The 22,848-nt window shown below is 37.0% G+C and overlaps 1 protein-coding gene across 3 annotated transcripts in view; it reads right to left on the bottom strand.

Annotated features, from left to right (window-relative positions):
- DLG2 (discs large MAGUK scaffold protein 2) overlaps positions 1 to 22,848 on the bottom strand; it is a 1,559,742-nt gene that overhangs the window by 749,186 nt on the left and 787,708 nt on the right. For all 3 annotated transcript variants that reach the window (XM_027848244.1, XM_027848243.1, XM_027848245.1), the window contains one exon: positions 4,932 to 5,101. In XM_027848244.1, coding sequence (XP_027704045.1) covers positions 4,932 to 5,101 — 170 coding nt within the window. The remainder of the gene's footprint in view (positions 1 to 4,931; positions 5,102 to 22,848) is intronic.

Here is a 22,848-nt window from a genome sequence, read left to right as displayed (position 1 = left end):
GTTGCTGAGTCATTCTGAGTCGTGTCTAATTCTTTGTGACTCCATTTGGGGTTTTCTTGGTGGAGATACTGAAGTGGTTTGCCATTTCCCTCTCCAGCTCATTTTACAGATGGTGAAACTGAGGTAAACAGTAAACTGAGGGTTAAGTGACCTGCCTAGGGTCACACAGCTAGTAAGTGTCTGAAGCTGGATTTGAACTCAAATGGAGTAGTCTTCCTGACTCCAGGCATGGCACTCTATCCACTCCATCATCTAGCTGCCCTACTAATACTTACACTATTTCAGAATTACTGTAGAAAGTGCTTTGTAAACCTTAAAGCAATTATATAAATATGTAATATGGCATTGATAAATGTATACACATATGTTTATTTGTAATATAGTACAGAAATGATCTGGGATACTTAGGTCATTTTGTGGAGACAGGGATACAGTAAAGCATATGGGTTTTGTGACAATTCTGTTGGCTTTGCAAAGAAATTTTTGCTTGTTCTTTGATTTTTAGCTATATCCTGAATGGCAAATGCAGCTAGAAATGTGATCTCCAATGAAGTGTAATGTTATTGTATGTGTCTGTACATGCATACATGACCATCTTTAGAAACATTTGTGAAACCATGGGAAAAATGGATGTAGTTTGCTGTCAAATGTATCTTATAGAAAAGTCACTGATTTTAGAGACACAATGAATGGGTGGGTTCACACCCTAGTTCAACCACTAATTGCTCAGCCTAGGGCAAATCACTTTACCACTATGGACCTCACTTTCCTCGTTTGGAAAAGAGAAAATAAAATTTGCCTTATCTTATCCTTTTGCTGCATACATTTGCTGGGAGGAAATCACTTTGTAAATCTTAAAACACTACAGAAATGCGAGCTATTATAACCATAGTATAACAAAACTAGCCACTGGCAGGTTTCTGGGAAGGCTATGGGTGAACTTTAGTGAACAAAGGGGCAGTTTTTCATCTTCATTTTTATATTGTAGCTATGTTCCAGCTAAATGATTTCTCAAGCCATCATGTAGATCTTAAAGCAGCCAACCTCTTATTTTCTCTGGTCTTACTATTCCCTTGCCTCAGGCCACTGACAATAGCTGCTTTGCACTTGCTTAGTCAGGGGCCTCCTTCAAATTGCTTCTCCTAAGTTCTAGCTTAGAGCATAGCAGAAGAGATCACCTGATAGACACAGATTTTAAACGTGCAGTATTTACTGATAAACCACATGTGCCCTTGTAGATCGCACTTCAATTTTTTATCTCCAAATGTGTTTTATTGCCTCGTGAACCTGAGTGGTTTGGGGCATGAGGTATTTCTTATGTATGATTATCTTTTTTATTAAATTATCAGACAGAGTTATTCCTAGCAAGAAAGCACATACACATGCATACACACACCCAAATACATGCATACACATATATACCTATCCCATATGATTATGTCAATAGGACATTTTATTTCTCAGAATTTCTTTTCAGAAGCATACAGTAGAAAGAGCACTAGCCCTGGAATTAGAGGATCACTGTTCAAATCCTGCCTTGACATTACTCATGTGACTTTAGGCAAATGACTTAACCTTCCTCCAGTTCCTCTTCTGTAAAATAAGAGAGTGATATCTGATGGCTATTGAGGTCCCTTCATGCTCTATAATCCTGGAACGAAGGAATGAAAGAAGGAAGGAAGAAGAAAGGAAGGGAGAAAAGAAGAAAGGAAGGAAAGAAGGGAGGGAGGAAGAAAAGAAAGAAGGGAGAGAGGCAGGAAGGATGGATGAAAGAAGGAAAGAAGAGGAGGGAGGGAGGAAGGAACTAAAGAAGGAAGAAAGGAATGGAAGGAGAGAATGAGGGAGAGAGGAAAAAAAAGACAAAAAGGAGGGAGAGAGAAAGGAAGGGACAGAGGGAGGAGAAAAGAAGGGAGGGAGGAAGGAAGGAAAGAAGGAAAGGGAAGAGGAAGGAAGGGGAAGAGGTAGGGGGAAGGGAAGAAAGAAGGGAGGAAAGAAGGGAGGGAGAAGGAAAGGAGGGAGGAAGGAAGAAGAGAAGAGAGGGACGAAGGAATGAAATAAGGAAGGAAAGGGGAAGGGAGAAAGGAAAGAAGAAAGAAAGAAGGAGGGAGGGAGGAAGGAAATAAGCATTTATTAAGTGCCTACTATGTGTCAGCTACTGTGCTAAGCACTTTACATGTATGATCTCATTTGATCTTTACAACAACCTTGGGTTGTAGGTGCTATTATTATCTCAATTTTACAATTCAGGAAACTGAGGCAGACAAAGGTTAAATGCCTTGCCCAGTATCACACAGCTAGTAAGGGTCTAAGGCCAGATTTGAACTTGGCTCTTCTTGACTCCAGGCCCAGTGCTCTATGTACTATGGCATCATCTAATTGCCTCTACAACTTCAAGCAATTCATTTGAAGTCTCTGGACCTCAATGTCCTCATTTGTAAATGAGGGGGTTGGACTAAATGACCTCTAATTTCCCTTTCTAGCCCTAAATCTCTGCTTCTGAGATAATATTCTGAATCCCTGCTAGAATTTCTGCAAACACTTGCTAGAAAAAGAGCAGATGGCTCCTAATATGTAACCAGGTGATGCAACAGAAGGACAGGGTGGACAAATGCTACCAGACAGAAGGAATGGGACACAGAATGAGGAAGGCATGGATAGGATAATGGATAATTCCAATGGAATGAAGATAAGGAATCTGGGGTGGGTCACAGAGAGAGGCACTCTGCAAGGCTGAGCACTGCTCATGGATTTTATCATTATGCCAGGCATCATTATGTTAGTTATCATTATGTTGAGATGTATGACAAGGAAGTATCATAGACAGATACCTCCCAAGGACAATGCACCAGGAGAGCAGATAGAATTGGACAGTGTTGCTATTAATGACCACAACTATCTCCTTGAAATAAAGGCCCATATTTTTAACACCAATATTCTTATAGTCATATTACATGGATGGAAGTCATGGGATATCCCAGTCTCCAAAGATATAAAATTGCAGGTGCCCTGAAGTGCAAAGGAGAAATGCATGGTAGGTGTGAGTAGGCTGTCACATATTCCTAAAGAAGAACAGGACAGGAGAGGTAGTATAAACAACAACAACAACATGTATATAGTGCTTAGTATGTACCAGGCATTGTGCTAAGTGCTTTACAATTTTATAGTTCTCACAACAATCCTGGGAGTTAGATACTATTATTATCCCCATTCTATAGTTGAGGAAATTGAGGCAAACAGAATTTACATGACTTGTCCAGGTTGACACAGCTAGTAAGTTTCTAAGGTTGAATTTGAACTCTCTTTCTCATTCTAGGCCCAGAGCTCTAACCACTGTAAATGGATGAATGAAAGATGCATCATTGGAAAACACTGAGATCATGCCACATAGCATGAGCTAGTGATGGAAAGCCATGTCTTCCATGAATACACATTCAATGTCAAGAAATCTGGAAGAAGGTCCTCAGAACTTTGAATGGGCCCCTATGGACAATTATCAGGAAGATATACATGGATAGCTATACATATTGTATTTCTTCCTTCAGATTACTTTCTTCTACTCTACATCTATCTTGTATATATCTACTTATGCACACCCTCTCCTCCCCATTAGGATGAACATTTCTTACTATTGTGCTACAAGAAATGATGAGCTAAAGGACTTCAGAAAAACCTGGAAAAACCTATATGAACTGATGCTGAGTGAAATGAGCAGAACAGGAGAACATTGTACACAGTAGTAGTCACATTGTGCGATGACTTACTTTGATAGACTTAATTCTTCTCAGCAATGCAGGGATCTAAGACAACTCTAAGAGACTCATGATGGAAAATGCTATCCACATCCAGAAAAAGAACCATGGAGTCTGAATGCAGATGGAAGCATGCTATTTGCTCTCCTTTTCTTTTGTTGTTCTGTTTTATTTCTTATTTCTCATGGTTCCTCTAATTGGTTCTAATTCTTCTATACATCATGACTCGTGAAAATATGCTTAATATGAATGTATAAGTAGCACTTATATCAGATTACATACCATCTTGGGGAGGGGTAGAAAATTTAAAACTCAAAATCTTATGGAAGTGAATGTTGAAGACTAAAAACATATAAATTATTATTTAAAAAATGACCATTCCTTGAGGGCAGGGATTGTTTTTTGTCTTTCTTTGTGTCCTGAATCACTTGGTACATTGCCTTGCACACAGTAAGTGCCTAATAAGTAACTGATAACTGACTCACTATCTAAGAGCAAATACCTACAGCACATTAATAAGATCACAGCTCCATCATACTACTACTATAATTGGGTACTTAAAAATATAGTTAATCATTGGGAATCCTCTAGGATTTGTTGGAATGTGTAATTGACACAAACTGAATGAGAGACTATAAGCTCCATGAGGGCAGGAATTATGTTTTATCATAGTTTAGATTCCAAACTATGTATTTACCCTAAAGCCTTAGTACAAAACTCTGTACATGATAGATATTTAATAAATATCTGTTGAACTGAAACCTCTCTCTCTTTGTGTGTGTGTGTGTGTGTGCGTGCATGTGTGTATGTGTGTGTGTGTGTGTATGTGTATGAAGGTGTGTATTTCTTATAAATATTTTTTAGTAGATAGAGATACAGCCTGGGAATCAGGAGGATTCAAGTCCAACTTCTAACACAAAGTGTCTGAAGAAAGAAAATTACAAGTGATTTTGTCTTTACTCAACCTCCATGAATTCTGATGTTCAGGTCTAATAATTGGTCAAAGGCCATTTTGAGGAATCAATACTATACTTTAAAATTTATGTAAATCTACATTGTTCAAAAAAAATTAGTCAAGGGTAGAGGACTCCTGAACTATCAAGTTATGAGGCAGCATTTTTGGTTATATGTTATGGGATAGTTTTGATGGAGAATGTTTTATGTGAACTTAAAAACAATTACCTTTAGGACCTTTGAAAAGTTTAATTTCTACAACTGTCTCCAAAATAGGCCGCCTTCGACGGACATACAGTCGGACTATCGAACCCGCCTCCTTTAGTGCCTCCACTGCTTTACTATGGGAGACTTCTGAGACATCCACCTCATTCACCCGCAAGATACAGTCATTGACCCTGTAAGGAAAGAAGAGAACCCAGGATTAAGAGCAGGTCTTTGCTTCCTGAAAATCAGACATAAAACAAGTCAAATGTTATTTAAAGGGAAAAAGTTATCAAACAATAATGAGGAAATGCTTGCTATGGTAGATATCCAAATACTGTAGATCCATGGAGGGGGAAGCAATAAAGTACAAAATGTCATTGATCCACATCTTAGTACCAACTTAGTTGAGCTCAACTTCAATCACATGAAACCTTGGAAAAATAATTGACATAATCAGCTCTAAAAGTAGACCTGGTAAGAATCAGAGAGTTAATTCCCAGGCATTGATAGTTATGGTTCTCTATTTTTAAGCCTTCAAGAAATAGCAAGATGCATAGTGAGTGTAAGAAGGCTGTATGTATACAATCACCTGAACACAAGAAATAGTGTAAAAGAAACTAGAAAGGACATAGGAAAAATAACATGGAATATCAGGGGTTCTTGACCTTTATTATGTTGTGGACCTATTGGACAGTCTGATGAAACCTATGGATCCCTTTTCAAAATAATGTTTTAAAATGAATAAAACACATAGGATTACAAAGCAAATAAATTATGTTGAAATATAATTACCAAGATAAAAAAAAGCAAACGTATGGGATCCAGATTAAGAATTCCTGGTATAGCTAGAAAGAACAATGAATTTAGAATCAGAAGCCTTTAGTTTGAAACTTGCCTCAGTCTCTTTTTAACTGTGTGACTTTGGGCAAGTCACATAACCTCAATAGGCCTTAATTTCATCTTCTGTAAAACAAGAATGATGGATCAGGGATAGGGAACCTGCGGCTTTGAGACTATGTGTGGTCCTCTAGGTCCTCAAGTGTGGCCCTGTGAAGTTCAGATTCAGTTAAAGGGCTGCACTTGAGGACTTAGAGGATCACATGGTTTTGAGGCCACAGAATCTCCACCCCTGGACTTGATGGTATCTATAATCCTTTATTGCTTTGGTCTATGATGCTCTGATCCCATGTGGGCCTGAAAAAGAGTGGGCCAGCTCATCTAGCAAGAGTGACAGAGAACAGATGCACAATTTGGATGACACACAGGCATCCCTGAAATATGGGGAAAAAAAGAAGGTCCCCAGCAAATGAGGTGCTTCCTTTGTAGAGAAAGTTTGGAAAAACAAGAAGCTAGGTTTCCATAAGCACTGGTGGATAGAGATCCCTGGATCTCTGGGAGTATTTTAAACTTCTCATTTCAGGGTGGTTTTAACTGAAGTACAGCTCACTAAGTACATCTTCCCTGAAGCCATCCTTTTGTTTTGATTATGCTTTTCAAGAAAGGAAAAGCAATGGAAAACACAAACCCTCTTAGATTGCTTGAACTTTATTGGTTCTCTGGGAAGCTTTCCCTGAGTGATACTGCACTTTTTATCTCACTACCTCACAGATATCTCTATATTTAGAATGATAGCTACATATAAAGAAAAACAGTCATGTCCCAATTTACAAATGATGTAGGCTTATAAATAGCCCTGCTGCCCCTCTCTTCTGCCCCTGAGTCCCCTTTTTCTGGAGGAGGCCTTAATTAAAAGAATATAGCAACTTTAAAGGATCCATGGTTTCATTATTAAGTCATTTAGGGGCAGATAGATGGCACAATGAATAGAGTACTGGGTCTGAGGTCAGGAAGACCTGAGTCCAAATCTGGCCTCAGACACTTACTAGCTGTGTGACCCTAAGCAAGTCACTTAAAACCCTCTTTGCCTCAGTTTCCTCATCTGTAAAATGAGCTAGAGAAGGAAATGGCAAACCACTCCAGTATCTTTGCCAAGAAAATCCCAAATGGGGTCATGAAGAGTTGGACATGGCTAAAAAAACGACTATATAACAACAACAACAAAAATTGCTTCAGAAGCATAGGAGAGAAAGAACTTGGAAAATTAGTGAAGGATTTGAGTATATGACCACCTTAGGCAGGCTCTCACATAGGGTTATTCTTCCTATATAATTGCCATATCTCAACATCTTTTCTTATGCTGCCTGAATCTTTCATTTCATTTTATTACTAGAATCTAAAATGCCAAATGAAAAATGAATTTGATTAATAAGTAACCTTTTTAAAAATTCCAAATACTCCTACCAGGGTTGAGAGATAGCTATTCATGTGGCAGTCTGCTTTCCTCCAAACACCTAGTTGAAAAGAGAGGCATTAAGCAAATTAGAATGTTGATGGGGAGGGGGAGAGGAAAAGGAAAACATTAATCCTCTTTTTCCTTTCCCATGATTACCAACTAAGTTCAAACCTATAATAAATCCTATATGGAACATTATAATAGCTTTCAGTAATTAGGATTCTTTCAATAGTCTTTCTGATAGAAATAGGAATAGGAACTAGACATATGATTTTATTGGTATAGGGAACTCCCAGATGAGAAAATTTCCACTACCAAGGTAGGTGGCCACCTTCTCTGAAGTTTTTAGTCTCAGAGAGTTGTCACATACATTGCCCAGAGATCCCATATGGTCCATAACATTCCTGCATGCAGATCAAACCAATTAAGGAAATATTTAACAAAAGAGATAAAATACAATAAAACATAATGTCAATGTGTGTTTTTCTAAGTCAATATGTGCAGATCCTTATGCATGGTTTAGAGGGCCCCATTTCTATTTGAGTCTGACACCACTGGCCTAGAACATTAAGTAGTTAAATAACTTAACTTTCATCACCTATTGCATCATACAGTTGGTTTATATCAAATGGGGGACATGAAGTCAGGTCTTTCTGGCTCCAGGACCAGATCAATAACCATTATGAGTGCTGTCTTTCATCGTATGATAATATTCCTTCTCCATCTGGAAAGTTCTCTTACTGCCACCCCAATTTTCACTTATTTATCTCCCACTCTGCTCTACTCTTCCTCCATTCAACTCTCTCAAAACCAAAATAATGTGTAGGTCAAATTATGTTACCCTCTGCTCAAAGACTGTTAATGGCCCCCCAATATGCATCAAATAAGGTCTAGACCACTGAATATGACATTCAAATACCACTATAATCTGGCTCCAATCACCTTTTTTTCAGGACTACTATACTTATTTCTAGACATACTTTGTACTGAAGGCAAACCTAATTATTCACCACTTTTCTGAACTCTTCCTGTCATTTCATGCCCCCATGTATTTTTTCATTCCTTCTCCATCTGGAAAGTTCCCTTACTGCCACCCCCATTTCCACTTATTTATGTCCCACTCAGCTCTACTCTTCCTCCATCCAGATCGTTCCAAAACAGAAATTATTTCTTCCTCCTTGAATACTAAAACTTAAAAAAAATCACAGTGGTTAATTGTGTACTTTGATTTTTTTGTATATCTGTCTTATCTCCCCGGTTAGATTGTAAGCTCCTTGAAGGCAAAGAATATATTTCATTCATTCATTTTTTTTTATTTTTAAGTGTTTTTTTTCTTAATGCTTAGCACAATTCCTTTTATATAGGAGGGCACAGAAAATACTTGTACTGCATTTTTGGAATTTTAACGAGCCAAGTGATTTGTGTCAGCACCATGGTCAGAGATAAAACTGTGACTAGCAGTGATTAGCTTGGTCAGCACTGAGAATGTGAAGAGTACCAGAGGAAGCCATCATTCACAGGCTATGCTGCAGAGAGGGTAGAACACAAAGATTTAGAAAGAAAGAAGATGGGTGGCTGCTTTCTGTAGTTAATTAGATTGGCCACAACCCTGAAGCTTCTCAGCAAATTCACTTGCAGAAATCATTCAGATCCAGGTTGGTCTCCAAGGCTCAGGCTATACTGTTTGGGATCCCTAGGAAACTTCCTTGATGGGAGCATGTCATTGTGTGTCTCTCTTAGTACATCAACCTGTAGAAAGATAGCCATGACTAACAATATTCCTCATTCTACATGTAGTCACCTTTCTACAATGTCTCCTCTTCTATTTCTTTCTCCTCTTTTGTCTCTTTCCTTCATTCATTACAAGATTCTTAATTCCTAAAATCTAGAATTTAAAGCTAGTATTACTGGAGTTATAGTTTAGCTATATTATTAATTACATAGAGTCTTTGTCAGTTAATCTGAGAATCAAAGACCCATTTACATGGGTTGAAACAAGCAACTTCCATTCATTCACTTCATTCAATAAATATTTACTAAGTACCAACGGTGTACAAAATATAATACTAAGCACTGAGGGACATATTAAGTTTAGACTTGTCAGGCATAGAGATTAAAATCTATTATGGGATAAGGCACAAAAACAATTATCTATAATACACAACTAAGGCAGTCTTGACAGTTTGGCTCCTTTCTCCATAGGAAAGAAGGAGAAGAGATGTAGCAGAATCAGCTAGACTGCTTTAAGGATCCATATTTGTAATCACTAAGCACCAAAGGAATTTTACGTATGTACATCCCCACATGGTTTATTTCCATTAGACACATATAAATGTACCTAACTGAAATTGGGGCATTTTACATGCATAGTGGTACTTTTGCCTACTTATGTCCTGAAAAAGTTTAAGTCATAATGTTCAGGGCCAGTCATGGGAGCACAGATCTAGAATTGAAAAAGACATCAGAAGTCATGAAATCAACCTTTTATGTTTTATGACTGAAGAAGGCTGCTTAGTTTTATCGTATAGACTGGAGGATCTTTGAAGTCAAATAATGTTTGTTTCACTCTGTGATCCCTAGATACAGGAGCATATGGAGGAATGTGATAAGGAGAAAGAGAGACTTAAAGAAGGTAAGTGATTTTCCCAAGGTTACATAGCTAGTAAGTACCTGGAGCATAACTTGAAAGCAATTCTTTCTGATTCTAAGTTCGGTGCTCTATTCACTAGAAGCAACTAAATGGCATAGTAGATAGATTGCTGGGCCTGAAATCAGGAAGACTGGAATTCACATACAGCTGCAGACATTTGCTAGTTGTGTGACCTTGGTCAAGTCACTTAACCTAGGCCTGCCTTAGTGTCTTCAACTATAAAACAGTAATAATAATAATGGCATCTATCTCACAGGATTGTTAAGAGGTTTAAATGACATAGTATTTGAGATGTACTTGGCACAGTTCCTGGCACAGAGTAGGCACTTAATAAATGCTTCCTTCCTTCCTTCCTCCCTCCCTCCCTCCCTCCCTTCCTCCCTCCCTTCCTTCTTTCCCCATATTGCCTCTCAATTCAGGTCAGTATACTAGTTTTGGATGAACTTGGAGCCAGAAAAAACTGTATCTAAGTCCTGCCTTTGGAAGTCACTAGCTGTGTGAACCTAGGCAAGTCACTTCACCTCTATATGAATCTTCCTAGGATTTATCTACTAAATCATAGATGAGTTGTAATCTGTATTGGTAGAGGGAATGCCCATATGGGGAATTCCCTATAGAATTACAGAACATTCATATATTGATATTTTCACACATGCACCTGAACTTGTTTGCCCATACATACTATAGAACTGCTTAGATTTATCGTACAGACTGGAGGATCTTTGAAGTCAAATAATTTTTGTTGCACTCTGTGATCCCTAGATACAGGAATATATGGAGGAATGTCATAAGAAGGATGGTAATGATTTCAATGACCACAATGATGAAAATAATAAAAGAAATTAAGAAAGTGCAAATAAATGTAACCAGTATTACCAAGGAGAACTGATGTGGACAAGTTCATTATAATGAATGAGATGCTGAATTGGTTGTTTTTTTTTAAACTAGGTGTTTTTCCTAGACTCTCAACAACAGAATGAGTTTAAATGTTGGCCTCCTGCCCTGGAATCATCTCCTCTTGCCAACGGTACCTGGCTGGCTCTCCCTGCAGGCTCCCTTCCATGATGTGGCACACCTGGTCTAGCGCTATATGAGGAACTTGTTAGAAGCTCTGCCTTGAAGACATTGCCTGAACATCAAGTTATTCTCTCTGCTAGACCCTGCTCTCATAAGAGAGATGGAATGGAAAAGAAGAAAAAACACACAATTTGGAGTTTAAAACCCAGGTTCAAATCCCAGCACTGCTATTATTGCTTCACTTCCCTGAGCCTCATAGAAAGTTTGAATTAGATCAGAAACTCTTCACCTGGGGTACATTAATTTTTTTTAAAACTATTTTACTATTTGTATTTCAAAATAATTGGTTTCTTTTGCAACCTACACATTTTATTTTGGCACTTAAAATATTATTCTGAGAAGAGGTCTGTAGGCTTCACCATACTAACAACAGAACGCATGAAATAAACTAAGAACCCTTGGACCAGGTGATCTTGAATTTATTCTCTATTTATGATATTCTCTCATAGTCTTCTCCATGATCCAAAACATCTAGGAATTACTTACCAGATTCTGGCTTTATAAAAATCATTATATAATTTTCTTGAATTAAAAAGAAGTTCCATCCATGAAGCACATGCCCTGTGCTATCTTTTCACTTTCTCCTTGGTGAGAAGAAATGGCATGTTGGATATAAGGATAGCTCCACAGTCAAGAGAAATGAGATCAAATCTCTTCTTAGGTGCTTGCGAGTTGTGGAATCATAGGCAAATCACTTCATCTTTCAAGACCTCAGTTTCCTCATTTGCAAAATGGGGGTGCTAATACATTACTTAACTCATAGGGTGCACTCACTTGAAATGCTGTGTGTAGATGAGTGATTAATATTATTTTTACAAAATATCTCAGGAGCTGAATGCTATTGCAGAGCTTCTTTGTTCTAAAAATAGTTGCACATGTACTAATTAAAATTGATGTCTGTTTCTAGGAAGTCGAGAAGTTCCAGCTATTAGATCAATTGACAGTGGTAATGTATTGTAATGGAAAAACCCTTTGTACAAAGAAGACCTGAGGTCAATTCTTGGCTCTGTTATTTATGAGTTGTTTGACTCATGGGCATTTCCCTCAGTGTCTTCATCTGTAAAATAAGTGTTGGGCTAGATGATCTCCCAAGGTCCATTTCAGCTCTCTGTCCTGTGACTGAAATTTTCTCTCCTTTTACATTGGCTACACAGGTCTAATGTGATAAACAGATTTAGTTCCCTTATATTTCTTCGGGAACCATAAATTCCAAATTATATCAAGCTAGAAAAAAAGCACAGAAGCACTTTTCTTCTATTGCAGCTCCGTAATCTTGTACATGAATTTGATAAGCCAAGTCGTAAGGCAGTCTTGTCAGTGCAAACAGAGTTCTCGCCAGCAGAAAATTCTTCAGATGAGGACCTTGCATTACTAAAATTTAATGATGTCCTTTTCCACCTCCAATGACTCACCAAAACATGGAGTTAACTCTTTAAGGTAGTATGGCAAAAGTGTAACTTCTAACATATCTCCCTTTCAAACAACCTGGACTATGATTATAGGATTGACAAAGGCCTTTGTGCCTGACAGCTGAGGACAGTGGTGATTTCTGACATTTACATGACATTTCAAGTTTGCAAAATATTTTATATTAATTATATGAAGTGTCATAGGTATCTTGAGAGTTAGATACCACAAATATGATTATTTCCATTTTACAGAAGTACCATGATACAGTGGAAAGAACTTTAGATTTGGAATAAAAGGATCTGAGTTCAAATCCTGAACCTGTTACCTGTAAGACTATTGACCAGTTAACTTCTTTTGCCCTCTGTTTCTTCAATTATAAAATAAGAGAGTTAGACTAGATAACTTCTAAGCCCCCTTTCAGCACTAACAATCCACAATCTTATGATCTAGTTGGAGAAACTGAACCTCAGAAAGTTTAAGCAATATGCTCATGGTCACACAACTGGTAAGTCTTACTGATTCTAAGGCCAGCACTCTGTCCACTACACCATGATGCTTATAATATAAGTCTGATTAAATTTGGAGAAGCTCAAAACCAGAGGCTTGGTCATAAGGTAATGGTTTTCTTTAATGTATTTTTATTGATATCTTTTGTTTTCATATCACTTACATTTATACTGGGCTTAAATCACCCTTTTGATAATGATTGCCTTTATGACCTTGGACAAGTCTCTTAATCTTTCTGGGTCTCAATTCTCTTATCTGTAAAATGAGGGTATTGGATTCAGGGATGGGAAACCTGCAGTCTCGAGGCCACATGTGGCCTTCTAGGTCCTCAAGTGCAGCCCTCATCCAAGTTTGGATTCAGTCAAAGGGCCACATGTGGCCTCAAGGCTGCAGGTTCCGCACCCCTTAGACCTTTCTAGGTCTAAGTCTATAAGCCTATCATCTTATGTACCATCACAGAGAGCTATCCATTATAACAAGGAATAAAGAAGAGAGGGGGAAAGAAGACAGTCCAGTAAATTAACCAACAACCATGATAGAGGGTTTTTTTAATCAGTTACTACATTTCATGGAAATATTTACAGCGGTATCAAGAAATTGCCTCCTCCAATCGATGGAGGGAGTAGCTAGATGGAGTAAATCTCAAATCCTTAAGGTAAGTAATGATGTAACTTCATCAGAGCAGATGCTGTAGCTTTAATAACTTCACATGGAAGTTTCCTCTTTGGCTGATAAAAAAAAAATAAAGGAAAACTACTGATAAACATTTCTGAGATTGTAGGCCACACAGGTGCTTACCAAACAGCAGCAGCTGGCCCCTGGAAAGTAGTTGTAGTCTGAGGAGAATGTGCAAACATAATGTTTACCATCACACTATAGCTAGAATACAAATTCTGTCTAAAATGTTGTTTCCCGCAGAAGAGACTGTCTCTTTTTGCTTGTTTGAATTGTATTGCCTTTTTTTCTCCATAAAATATAATGGAAGTCTTGCTCATTACTGATAAAGATTATTACTTAAGTTGCCCACACCTGGTGAGTTATATATAAGATAGCAGTGCATATTAAGGGGGGCAGCTAGGTGGCCCAGTGGATGGAGGAATCAAGAAGATTCATCTTCCTGAGTTCAAATCTGGCCTCAGACATTTACTAGCTGTGTGACCCTGGGCAGATCACTTAACCCTATTTGCCTCAGTTTCTTCATTCATAAAATGAGCTAGAGAAGGAAAAGGCAAGCCACTCCAGTATCTCTGCTGAGAAAACCCTAAATGGAGTCGCAAAGAATCAGACATGACTGAAATAACTGAACACCAACATTATATGTTAAGGCTTTATTAAGATATACTTCTTTCCTCTCCCTTTAGTAGAATCCTTGGTTCACAGATGATTAAGCTTGAAAAAATCATAGCTCAAGTCAAAATGTATTTTTTTCAAGATGTAACTAACTAAGTACTTGTCCTGCTCACCTTGGAGACTGGAGGCACTCCTTAAAGTCTGGTGCCTATTCCAGTTTGGTCTGCTTCTTTTCCCCTCAAATATAATGCAGGACGTAACTACTCTAGTGTAGAAATCTTACTTGAGAACAAGATAAGATTTATCAGCTCGAAGTAGGTCATGTGATTTCCCTCCTCCCCTTCTTCCCTCCCTCTTGCTCTTTTTTTTTCCCTACTGGGCTAGCAAGCCATTACTATCCAAAATCAATGTTCTCTCACCATTGGCTGACACACTATGCAAGTAAAAACGTCCTTCTTTTCCATTTTGGAACAGATACTGACAGGGTTTGTTTATTCTTTAGTCAAAGTCTACAAATCAATACTTTCCAACTGTTAGCGAAGAAGGAAAAATGATCAATAAATCACCAGCTTTGGGCACCTTAAGTAATACTCTATAAGAGTAAGGAGCAGGGCACTCATTGCATTATGTGCCATTGTATGGAAAAGGCATTCACATGCACATGCAAAATCTCCTTCCAACAATATAATGACAAAGATGATTTTAATTCTTCTGGTCTTCCTTGTTTCCAATTTCTGCCTAAGATGTCATCATATTAGAATCTAGAGAATTTCTGATGCCCAGCCTTCCCAACACTCCAGTAATGTCCCCAAAATGCACCATATATAACAATGGTTAAAAAAATGCCAAAGAAAACAAAGAGAAATAGTTATAAGTTTCTCCATCTCATTCAAGATTGCCAGAAACCATAGAGGATCTGAACAGAGACAAGCTAACATTCTGGTCCTCACTGTTTCAAATACTAGTCCATAAAATTCAACCACAACATAGGTCCAGAAGTGTTGGTTAGATTGATAGGTTGATTTTATTTTTTTTCTAATCTAATTTTCTTTTGAAGTTCATGCATATTTACTCAGAAATCTTCTCAGAAACATAATTTCGATAAAAAATAACAAATCCTGTATAACAGACACATAGAAGCACATCTAAAATTTATTTTTTCTTTAAAAATTAACTGTCCTAGAATATGGAGCAATTGTAAAGGGAAATCTAGTAACTTCTTGTAAAATCAGTTTTGGTGTATTTGGAAGACTCGGGTGAGTAAATGTTGCCCTGAATTTCAAAAGTGGAAAGAAGGTTAAATGCTTCAAACTCAAAGTCAGGGAGTCTGACATCAACTCCAGTAAAATTCTAGGGTGGATAATGTTTTTGAAAATAATACATGGAATTTATTGTATATAATAAGGGAGAAGCAAGCTGTACATGCTATACATTGGCAGGTACATTTGTTACTCTTTCTGGAACTGGTCATCTTGTTTAGCGTTTTATATTTTTTTTTTTTAGGCAATTGGGGTTAAGTGACTTGCCCAGGGTCACACAGCTAGTAAGTGTCAAGTGTTTGGTGTGAGGCCGGATTTGAACTCAGGTCGTCCTGACTTCACGGCCGGTGCTCTATCCACTGCACCATCTAACTGCCCCCAAAACCTTTTTTTTTTGTTTTTGGTAGGCAATGGGGTTAAGTGATTTGCCCAGGGTCACACAGCTACTAAGCATTATGTGTCTGAGGCTGGATTTGAATTCAGGTCCTCCTGACTCCAGGGCCAGTGCTCTATCCACTGAGCTACCTAGCTGCCCCTAAAATTTTTTTAATTAATTTTATTTTTTTCTCAGTTACATGAAAACAAAAAAATTTAACATTTATTTTAAAAAATTGAGTTCCAAATTCTTTCTCTCTCTCCCCCCACTCTGAGAAGGCAAATAATTTGATATAGCTTATACATGTGAAGTAATGCAAAATATTTCCATATTAGTCATGTTGCAAAAAGAAAGTTCAGGCCAAAACCCCCAGAAATAATAAAATTTAAAAGTATGCTTCAATCTGCATTCAAACTCCATTAATTCTTTCTCTGGAGGTGGATAGCATTTTTCATCATGAGCCCTCTGGAACTTCTTTGGATCATTGTATTACTGGGAATAGATAAGTCATTCATAGTTGATCACTATACAATATTGTTGTTACTGTGTACAATGTTCTCCTGGTTCTGCTCCTTTCACTTTGCATCAATTCATGTAAATCTTAGGTTTTTCTGAAAGCATCCTGCTTGTCATTTCTTATAGGATAATAGTATTCCATGACAATCAAATACATTCCAGTGTATTTCATGACAGTCAAATACTACAACCTGTTCAGCTATTCTCCAATTGATGGGCATCCCCTCAGTTTCTAATTCTTTGCCATCACAAAAAGAAGTGCTATAAATATAAGATGGATAATTAAAGGAAAACTATACCTTTAAAAATGATGGAGGTAATTACTAAAAGCCAGTAGGGGTTCATTAAGCCCAAGTCAGTCCAGATGTTAGAAGACAACATTCTTAACTATCCTGGGCAATTTTTTTTTATTATTTACTGTCCTCATTAATTTCTAAATGCTGAAGTGAATGGAGGATGAAGGAAAGGAATTATATACATTCCTCTCTGAAGATCTTCCACCAAATCAACAGGTTTCAGAACAACAGTGATTAACCACAATGATCTCTGGGGACATGTTTCTGCTTCTAAGTTGGCAGGAACTTTTTAATCTGAAACTAGCTTGTCATTTAAATAGGAGTGGCTACCCAAAGTGACAGATGTTACAATCAAATCTAACAGAGTTTGGAATGTAGAGACTACAATTTTATCTTCAACCCACAGAGGGCATTGAGAAACACATCTTAGCAAAGGGGAAGGTAATTTTAAACCAATTTTTACAAGTGATATGATTACACTGAAAGTAGGGAAAAGTAGAGAAAGAAAAGTAGGAAAGGCATGTGCACACACACACACACACACACACACACATCATATCTTTAACTGCCACCCTGCCACTCTATCTTTAGCCCTTTGGCTCTGGCTTTCTGACAGGATCTCTCTCTGTCTCTCTGTCTCTCTGTCTGTCTGTCTCTGTCTGTCTGTCTGTCTCTCTCTCTCTCTTTCTCTTTCTTTCTCTCTCTCTCTGTCTCTCCCTCCCTCCTTTTCCAGACCAGCAGATGGAACAGTGATGGGTGTTGGTCTGTCTGTCTCTTTAATTTTTCCCAGTGTTACAATTTTTCTTCCTTAGTAGCTCATGTGACCTTATTTCAAAGTAGGTGGATCCTAGGAAAAATGCTGATGCGCAATATAATTTAATCCCCTACACAAAAATGCAATGACTCAATCTTTAGAGATATTGTGAAGGTATTTTCTATTTCAGTAAACATGTTGATGGGTTTTCTAGATATTTCTTTAGAAAGATTTCCCTAACTTCCCAAGAGAGCTAGAGATTTTTCTAAAAGTAAATATGTTCTAAGAAATGATGAATGTGATCAGTACAAAGAATTATGGGAAGTTTTACATGAGCTGATGCAAAGTATAGTAAGCAGAGACAAAAAAAAGTCCTACTATTTATGACTACAACAATATAAATGGAAGAAAAAAACTGAAACAATAAAAAGTGAATGTTGCAAAATTACAAAGAACAAAAATATCTCAGAAGAAGAGATATGAGAATACCCTAACCCACTCTTCGAAGATGTGTGTGGGGGAGGACTATGTCTTGTACAATGCACATACTTCCAGACTTTTTTTTCTGAATTTTCTCTCATTTCTTTAAAAAATATTATTTGTTATCCCAAAGACATCAAAAAAGAGGAAAGGATTATTTAAACAAAATTTTAAACAAAAAAAAATATTTATAGCAGCTCTTTTTGTGATGTCTAGAATTGGAAATCAAAGGGAGGCCCATTAATTTGGGAATGGCTAACCAAATTGTGGTATATGATTGTAATGGAATATTATTGTGCTATAAGAAATGACAAGCAGGATGATTTCAGAAAAACCTGGAAAGAATGACATGAACTGATGCAAAGTGAAGTGATTAGTATCAGGAGAACCTTGTACAACGAAGAACAATTGTACATTGAAGAACTGTGAATGATTCAGCTATTCTGAGCAATATAATAACACAAGACAATCTCAAAGGACTATGATAAAGCATAGTATCTACCCCTACAGAAAGGAATTGATATTGTTTGAATATGTACGGAAACATGCTATTTTCACTTTCTTTCTTTCATTCCTTTTCTTTTATTTGAATCTTCTTGTACAAAATGACTAACATGGATATGTTTTGCATGATTGAACATGTATAACCTATAGGTGATGGCTTACCATCTCAGGGAGGGAAGAGGAGAGGGAAGGAGGAAGGGATAGAATTTGGAACTCAAAATTTTTAAAGAAATGTTAAAAAATTGTTTTCACATGCAATTGGGGAAAAATAATATATATGTGTGTATATGTATATATGTACATATGTGTGTATGTATACATGCATATATATGTATAAGTATTTTGGTGGGTTGGCTCTTGGGAAGAGAGGAGGAGGGATGCTGGGGGAAATTTTGGTGGTATAAAAATATCAATAAAAATTATATTTTGAAAAGTATACCTGTAAAACAATATTCAATAAATATTCTCCTATTTCCTCTCATTCTACAGGAAAGTTTTATGTGCTGTTATTGAGTAAGATTCAGTTCACTACAATATTCTAGGGACAAATGCAAAAAATCCTGAAAATTGCTTATTGACGATAGAAGTCAAATTGAGCCTCTATTTCCTTTTCGGGAAAAGATGAATACAGATTAACTTAATGAACTTTTTTGACAGATTAGCTGGATATGAAAACACCCCCCCCCTTTCCCCACATCCTTTTGATCAAGGGAATGCTATGAACACAGTATATCTAGATTCCAGCATTTAGTGAAGCAAAGTGGCAGAAAGTGGATGGACTTATCTGGTTTCCTAGGTTTGAATTGTAGCTCTAACATTATTTGGTGGCATGGAAAAGCAACAACCTGTCTAAGCCTGAGTTCTAACTTATCTGTAGAATGCAGATAAAAATTTTTGTTATTATCCAACTTATGAGGTTATTGCAGAGAAGTGCTTTCTAAACTATATCATATTCTAGAGATGTGAGTGAGTTAACAGAGTAGCTTACAATATCTCTGTGTACAAGCTGAAGAGATGCAAAATTATACAATAGTAAAGGTAGGTGGGTTCAGAATTGGTTGGCTCATAGTATTGGTAAGTGGATTGATGATTTCCTAAGGAAGTCTGGCCTAGAGCTTTATTCTTGATTTCATTCTGTTAGTTATTTTTAATTATTGATTTGGATGAAGAAATAAAGGACATGCTTATTGAATTTGCAGATGAACCTGGGAAAACTAGTTAGCTTAGCAGATGAAAAAATAGGTTCCCAAATGATCTCAAAAGGCTGAGATACTGGGTTGAACTAACAAGATAAAATGAATAGTGATGAACAAAAGTCCTACACTTGAATTTAAGAAAATCAATTTCACAATTACTAGCTGGGGGTGGAGAACAGATACAGCTAGAGGGCAGTTTATATGAAAAGGATATAGGTATTATTATCAATTCCATACTCTATGAATCAGAAGTTGGATGGGGGAGGACAAAAATAACATGGTATTGGTCTATGATACTATAAGTATAATCTCTAAAGTAAATGATATAATAGGTACATAGTCCTCAGAATCACATTGGTCACAGGGGAAAGAGATGCCTGGTCACAGAGTATAGTTTCTAGAATATCTTGTGCCATTACAACATGTGTATTCTGTTTTCTAACCAAACTGGACTGTCTCTCATACACTCCTACACTTCTGCAACCATGCCTTTGATCACAGCTGTTCCTCATGCCTAAAATGCCTCATTCCCTCATTGACTGGTAGATACCTATCTAGAATTTAAAAACACCAGGTCCAATGCTACTCCTTTTATTAAGACCTTCCTGATCCCCCACTGTGTCTAATGACTTCCACTAAGATTTCACGTTGTGATTTGGTTTCATCTGTGATATACCCATCATGTCAGTTTGTCAGTTCGAACAATCAGTATATGTGCTATACTCCTACTAGTCTGTAAGCTCTATGAGGGCAGTGTCAGAGACATAGCAAGATATTTTGTCAATACTGGCCTAAGTACTGAACTCTCAACACAATAAGTACTTAGTAAAGTTTGCTGAATAGAATGAAATGGAAGAGAACAAGTGAACACATTTAGGTTACTTTAAAGAAAATAGGACAAAGATATTGGCTAGATTACACTTTGGAAATTTCCCAAAGCTTTCAATGACCCCAAGCTGTTCAATGCTGTAAACCCTTATCTTTTTAACATCATTATTCTTATATTGATGCTATTAGCCTCTGAATCATGGAACACCATTATCTAAGAAGATGTATAATTGTAGATGACTAAGTCTGAAAATGGAGGTATAGTGGATAAAGTATGTTGGGGAAGGGAATAAGAATTTATTAAACACCTCCAATGTGCTAGGCACTGTGCTAAGTGCCTTACAAATATCATATCATTTCATCTTTGCATAAAACCTACAATACAAGTGCTGTTATCTCCATTTTATAGTTGATAAAACTGAGGCAAACAGTAATTAAGTGACTTGCTCAGTGTCGAATTTAAAGTCGTCTTCCTGAATCCAGGTGCAATGCTCTATCCACTTTGTCATCTAGCTGTCTACAGAATTTCCATGATCTACCAGTGCAGTAAAATATTCCTAAAAAGAAAGAAAGTTAGTAGGGGATGATAAAACCATGTTGCACCTAGAGATCACTGTTTCCCTGTCTAGAAGTTCACAAACCATCCCTTTAATAATATGTAATAAAAATTTACTTGGAATAGAAATCAAGGTCCCTGGATTATAGCTTATAAACTCCATTCTTTTGAATTGGTTAGTGAAATTCACGAGTCAAACAAGAGACAGACCAATCATGAGCAAGAGACTGCAGAAGGGCAGTCCAATATTTTGCACCATTGTCCAGCAACTATTAAAATAACTGAAAGTGGGATTCCATTAATTGTAAATTCTTTGATGGGAAAGATGAGAGAATATGGACAAGAATAGCACAGGAAGAGATGGGATGGATGGGTACCAGTGCAAGAGTAAGCACATGAACAAGATTGACTTCCTCAAGGAAGTCTAAATAAGTTCAATAAACTTGCACAGATTCTATTGCCCTATTCTTTCCAATAGGCCCTTGATATAAGTGCAAATATCTTTCAAAAGCTATTAATGTGTACATCCTATATTTATGTATCTATCTTTATTTTTCAACATTTATTTTATGTAGACTCTAATAAAATGTTAAGCTTTTCAATTCAGGAAACATCTTTAATTCTTTTGTAATTTCCTATGGTACCAAGGATTCAAACCGTACCAGACATTCTCTACATTCTTTAAGTTCCTACAGTAGCATGTGCTAATGACATTGTGTTGAGTTAATCATCTCAGATGGATTTTCACAATAAGACATATTAGAATTTTTCTTTTAATTGAAGTCAAGCTCACTGGCCTATAGTTTGCAAACTGTCTTCCACATGATCAAGGAAATGCATGTGTTGAAGAAGAGACGGACAGGCCAAGTATGATTATAGATGGGCAGGTCAATATTTTGCTCTGTTATCCATGAAATATTAAAAGAACTGGAAGAAGGGTCTTAAGAGAAAGTAAATCCTCTGATGAAGAATCAATAGGAAAATAGTGACAAGAATAGTTCAGGATGAGATGACATGGATGGATACCAGTGTTGAATGCTACCATTATCGACTTCTTATCTCATTGCCCATAGCAACTATGCCAAAAGTTTCTTCTCTCATCTTCTTCTTCTTCTGAGATAATTCGTCTGAGATAATAGAATCTCATGATTCAGAGCCAAATAGCATCACTAGGAAAATACTGATGTTAAAAAGAAAAGATTTACCAGCTCTGAGCAGCTTGAGATCATTGAAAAGATTAAAAAATTCCCCATATATGATGCAATCTCTTTCTTCCTACTCTTCTTTTTAAGCAACCCTTATTCAATCTCTACTAATAGTGCAGTTTTAGCAAGGTATCTCCTGAAGATAAACGTGTCTGTGAGAATTTCTAACTTATGTATGTTTATTGTATCAGTACCACCACCCCCCAAACACATACCATGTGCCATCTTAAAACAATATTCATACCTTTTCATACTTTTTCATACCTTTAAGTAGGATATGCTACAGGGGCAAACAACTATTATAGCCCGTAGTTATTGACTACTGTTCATTAAAGAATCTGTTTTTATCTGACTATACCAACACTCCTGGACTATGCCTACCCTAAATCTCTTAGCACCTCCAGCTTCCATCAGGGCTTAGGTGATTTGTCATCTACTCTGGGTTTCTTTTCCTGATAACCTTAGACATTAGTGTTATCTCTCTTTCTCCTCAAATAATCATGTATACACTTATCTATTTATGTAATGTATCCACACTGAAGGAAAAAACTCCTTGAGATCAGAAATTGTTTATTTGTTTTGTCTCTGTATCCCTAAAACCAAGTATAGTTTCTTCTATAAAGAAGGCCCTTAGTAAATGCTTGTAGGGCTAGAATGGATCTCTTCTTGTTAAAATCTTTCTCTTTCCATAAGGCCCTGATATGGTACCACTCCTTTTAAAAACTCCTCATCTTCCTCTAT

The sequence above is a fragment of the Vombatus ursinus genome, unplaced genomic scaffold (genome assembly GCF_900497805.2).
Source record: "Vombatus ursinus unplaced genomic scaffold, bare-nosed wombat genome assembly UNPS02005659.1, whole genome shotgun sequence".
Taxonomy (NCBI): Eukaryota; Metazoa; Chordata; class Mammalia; order Diprotodontia; family Vombatidae; genus Vombatus; species Vombatus ursinus.
This window is presented reverse-complemented; position numbering and strand designations above follow the sequence as displayed.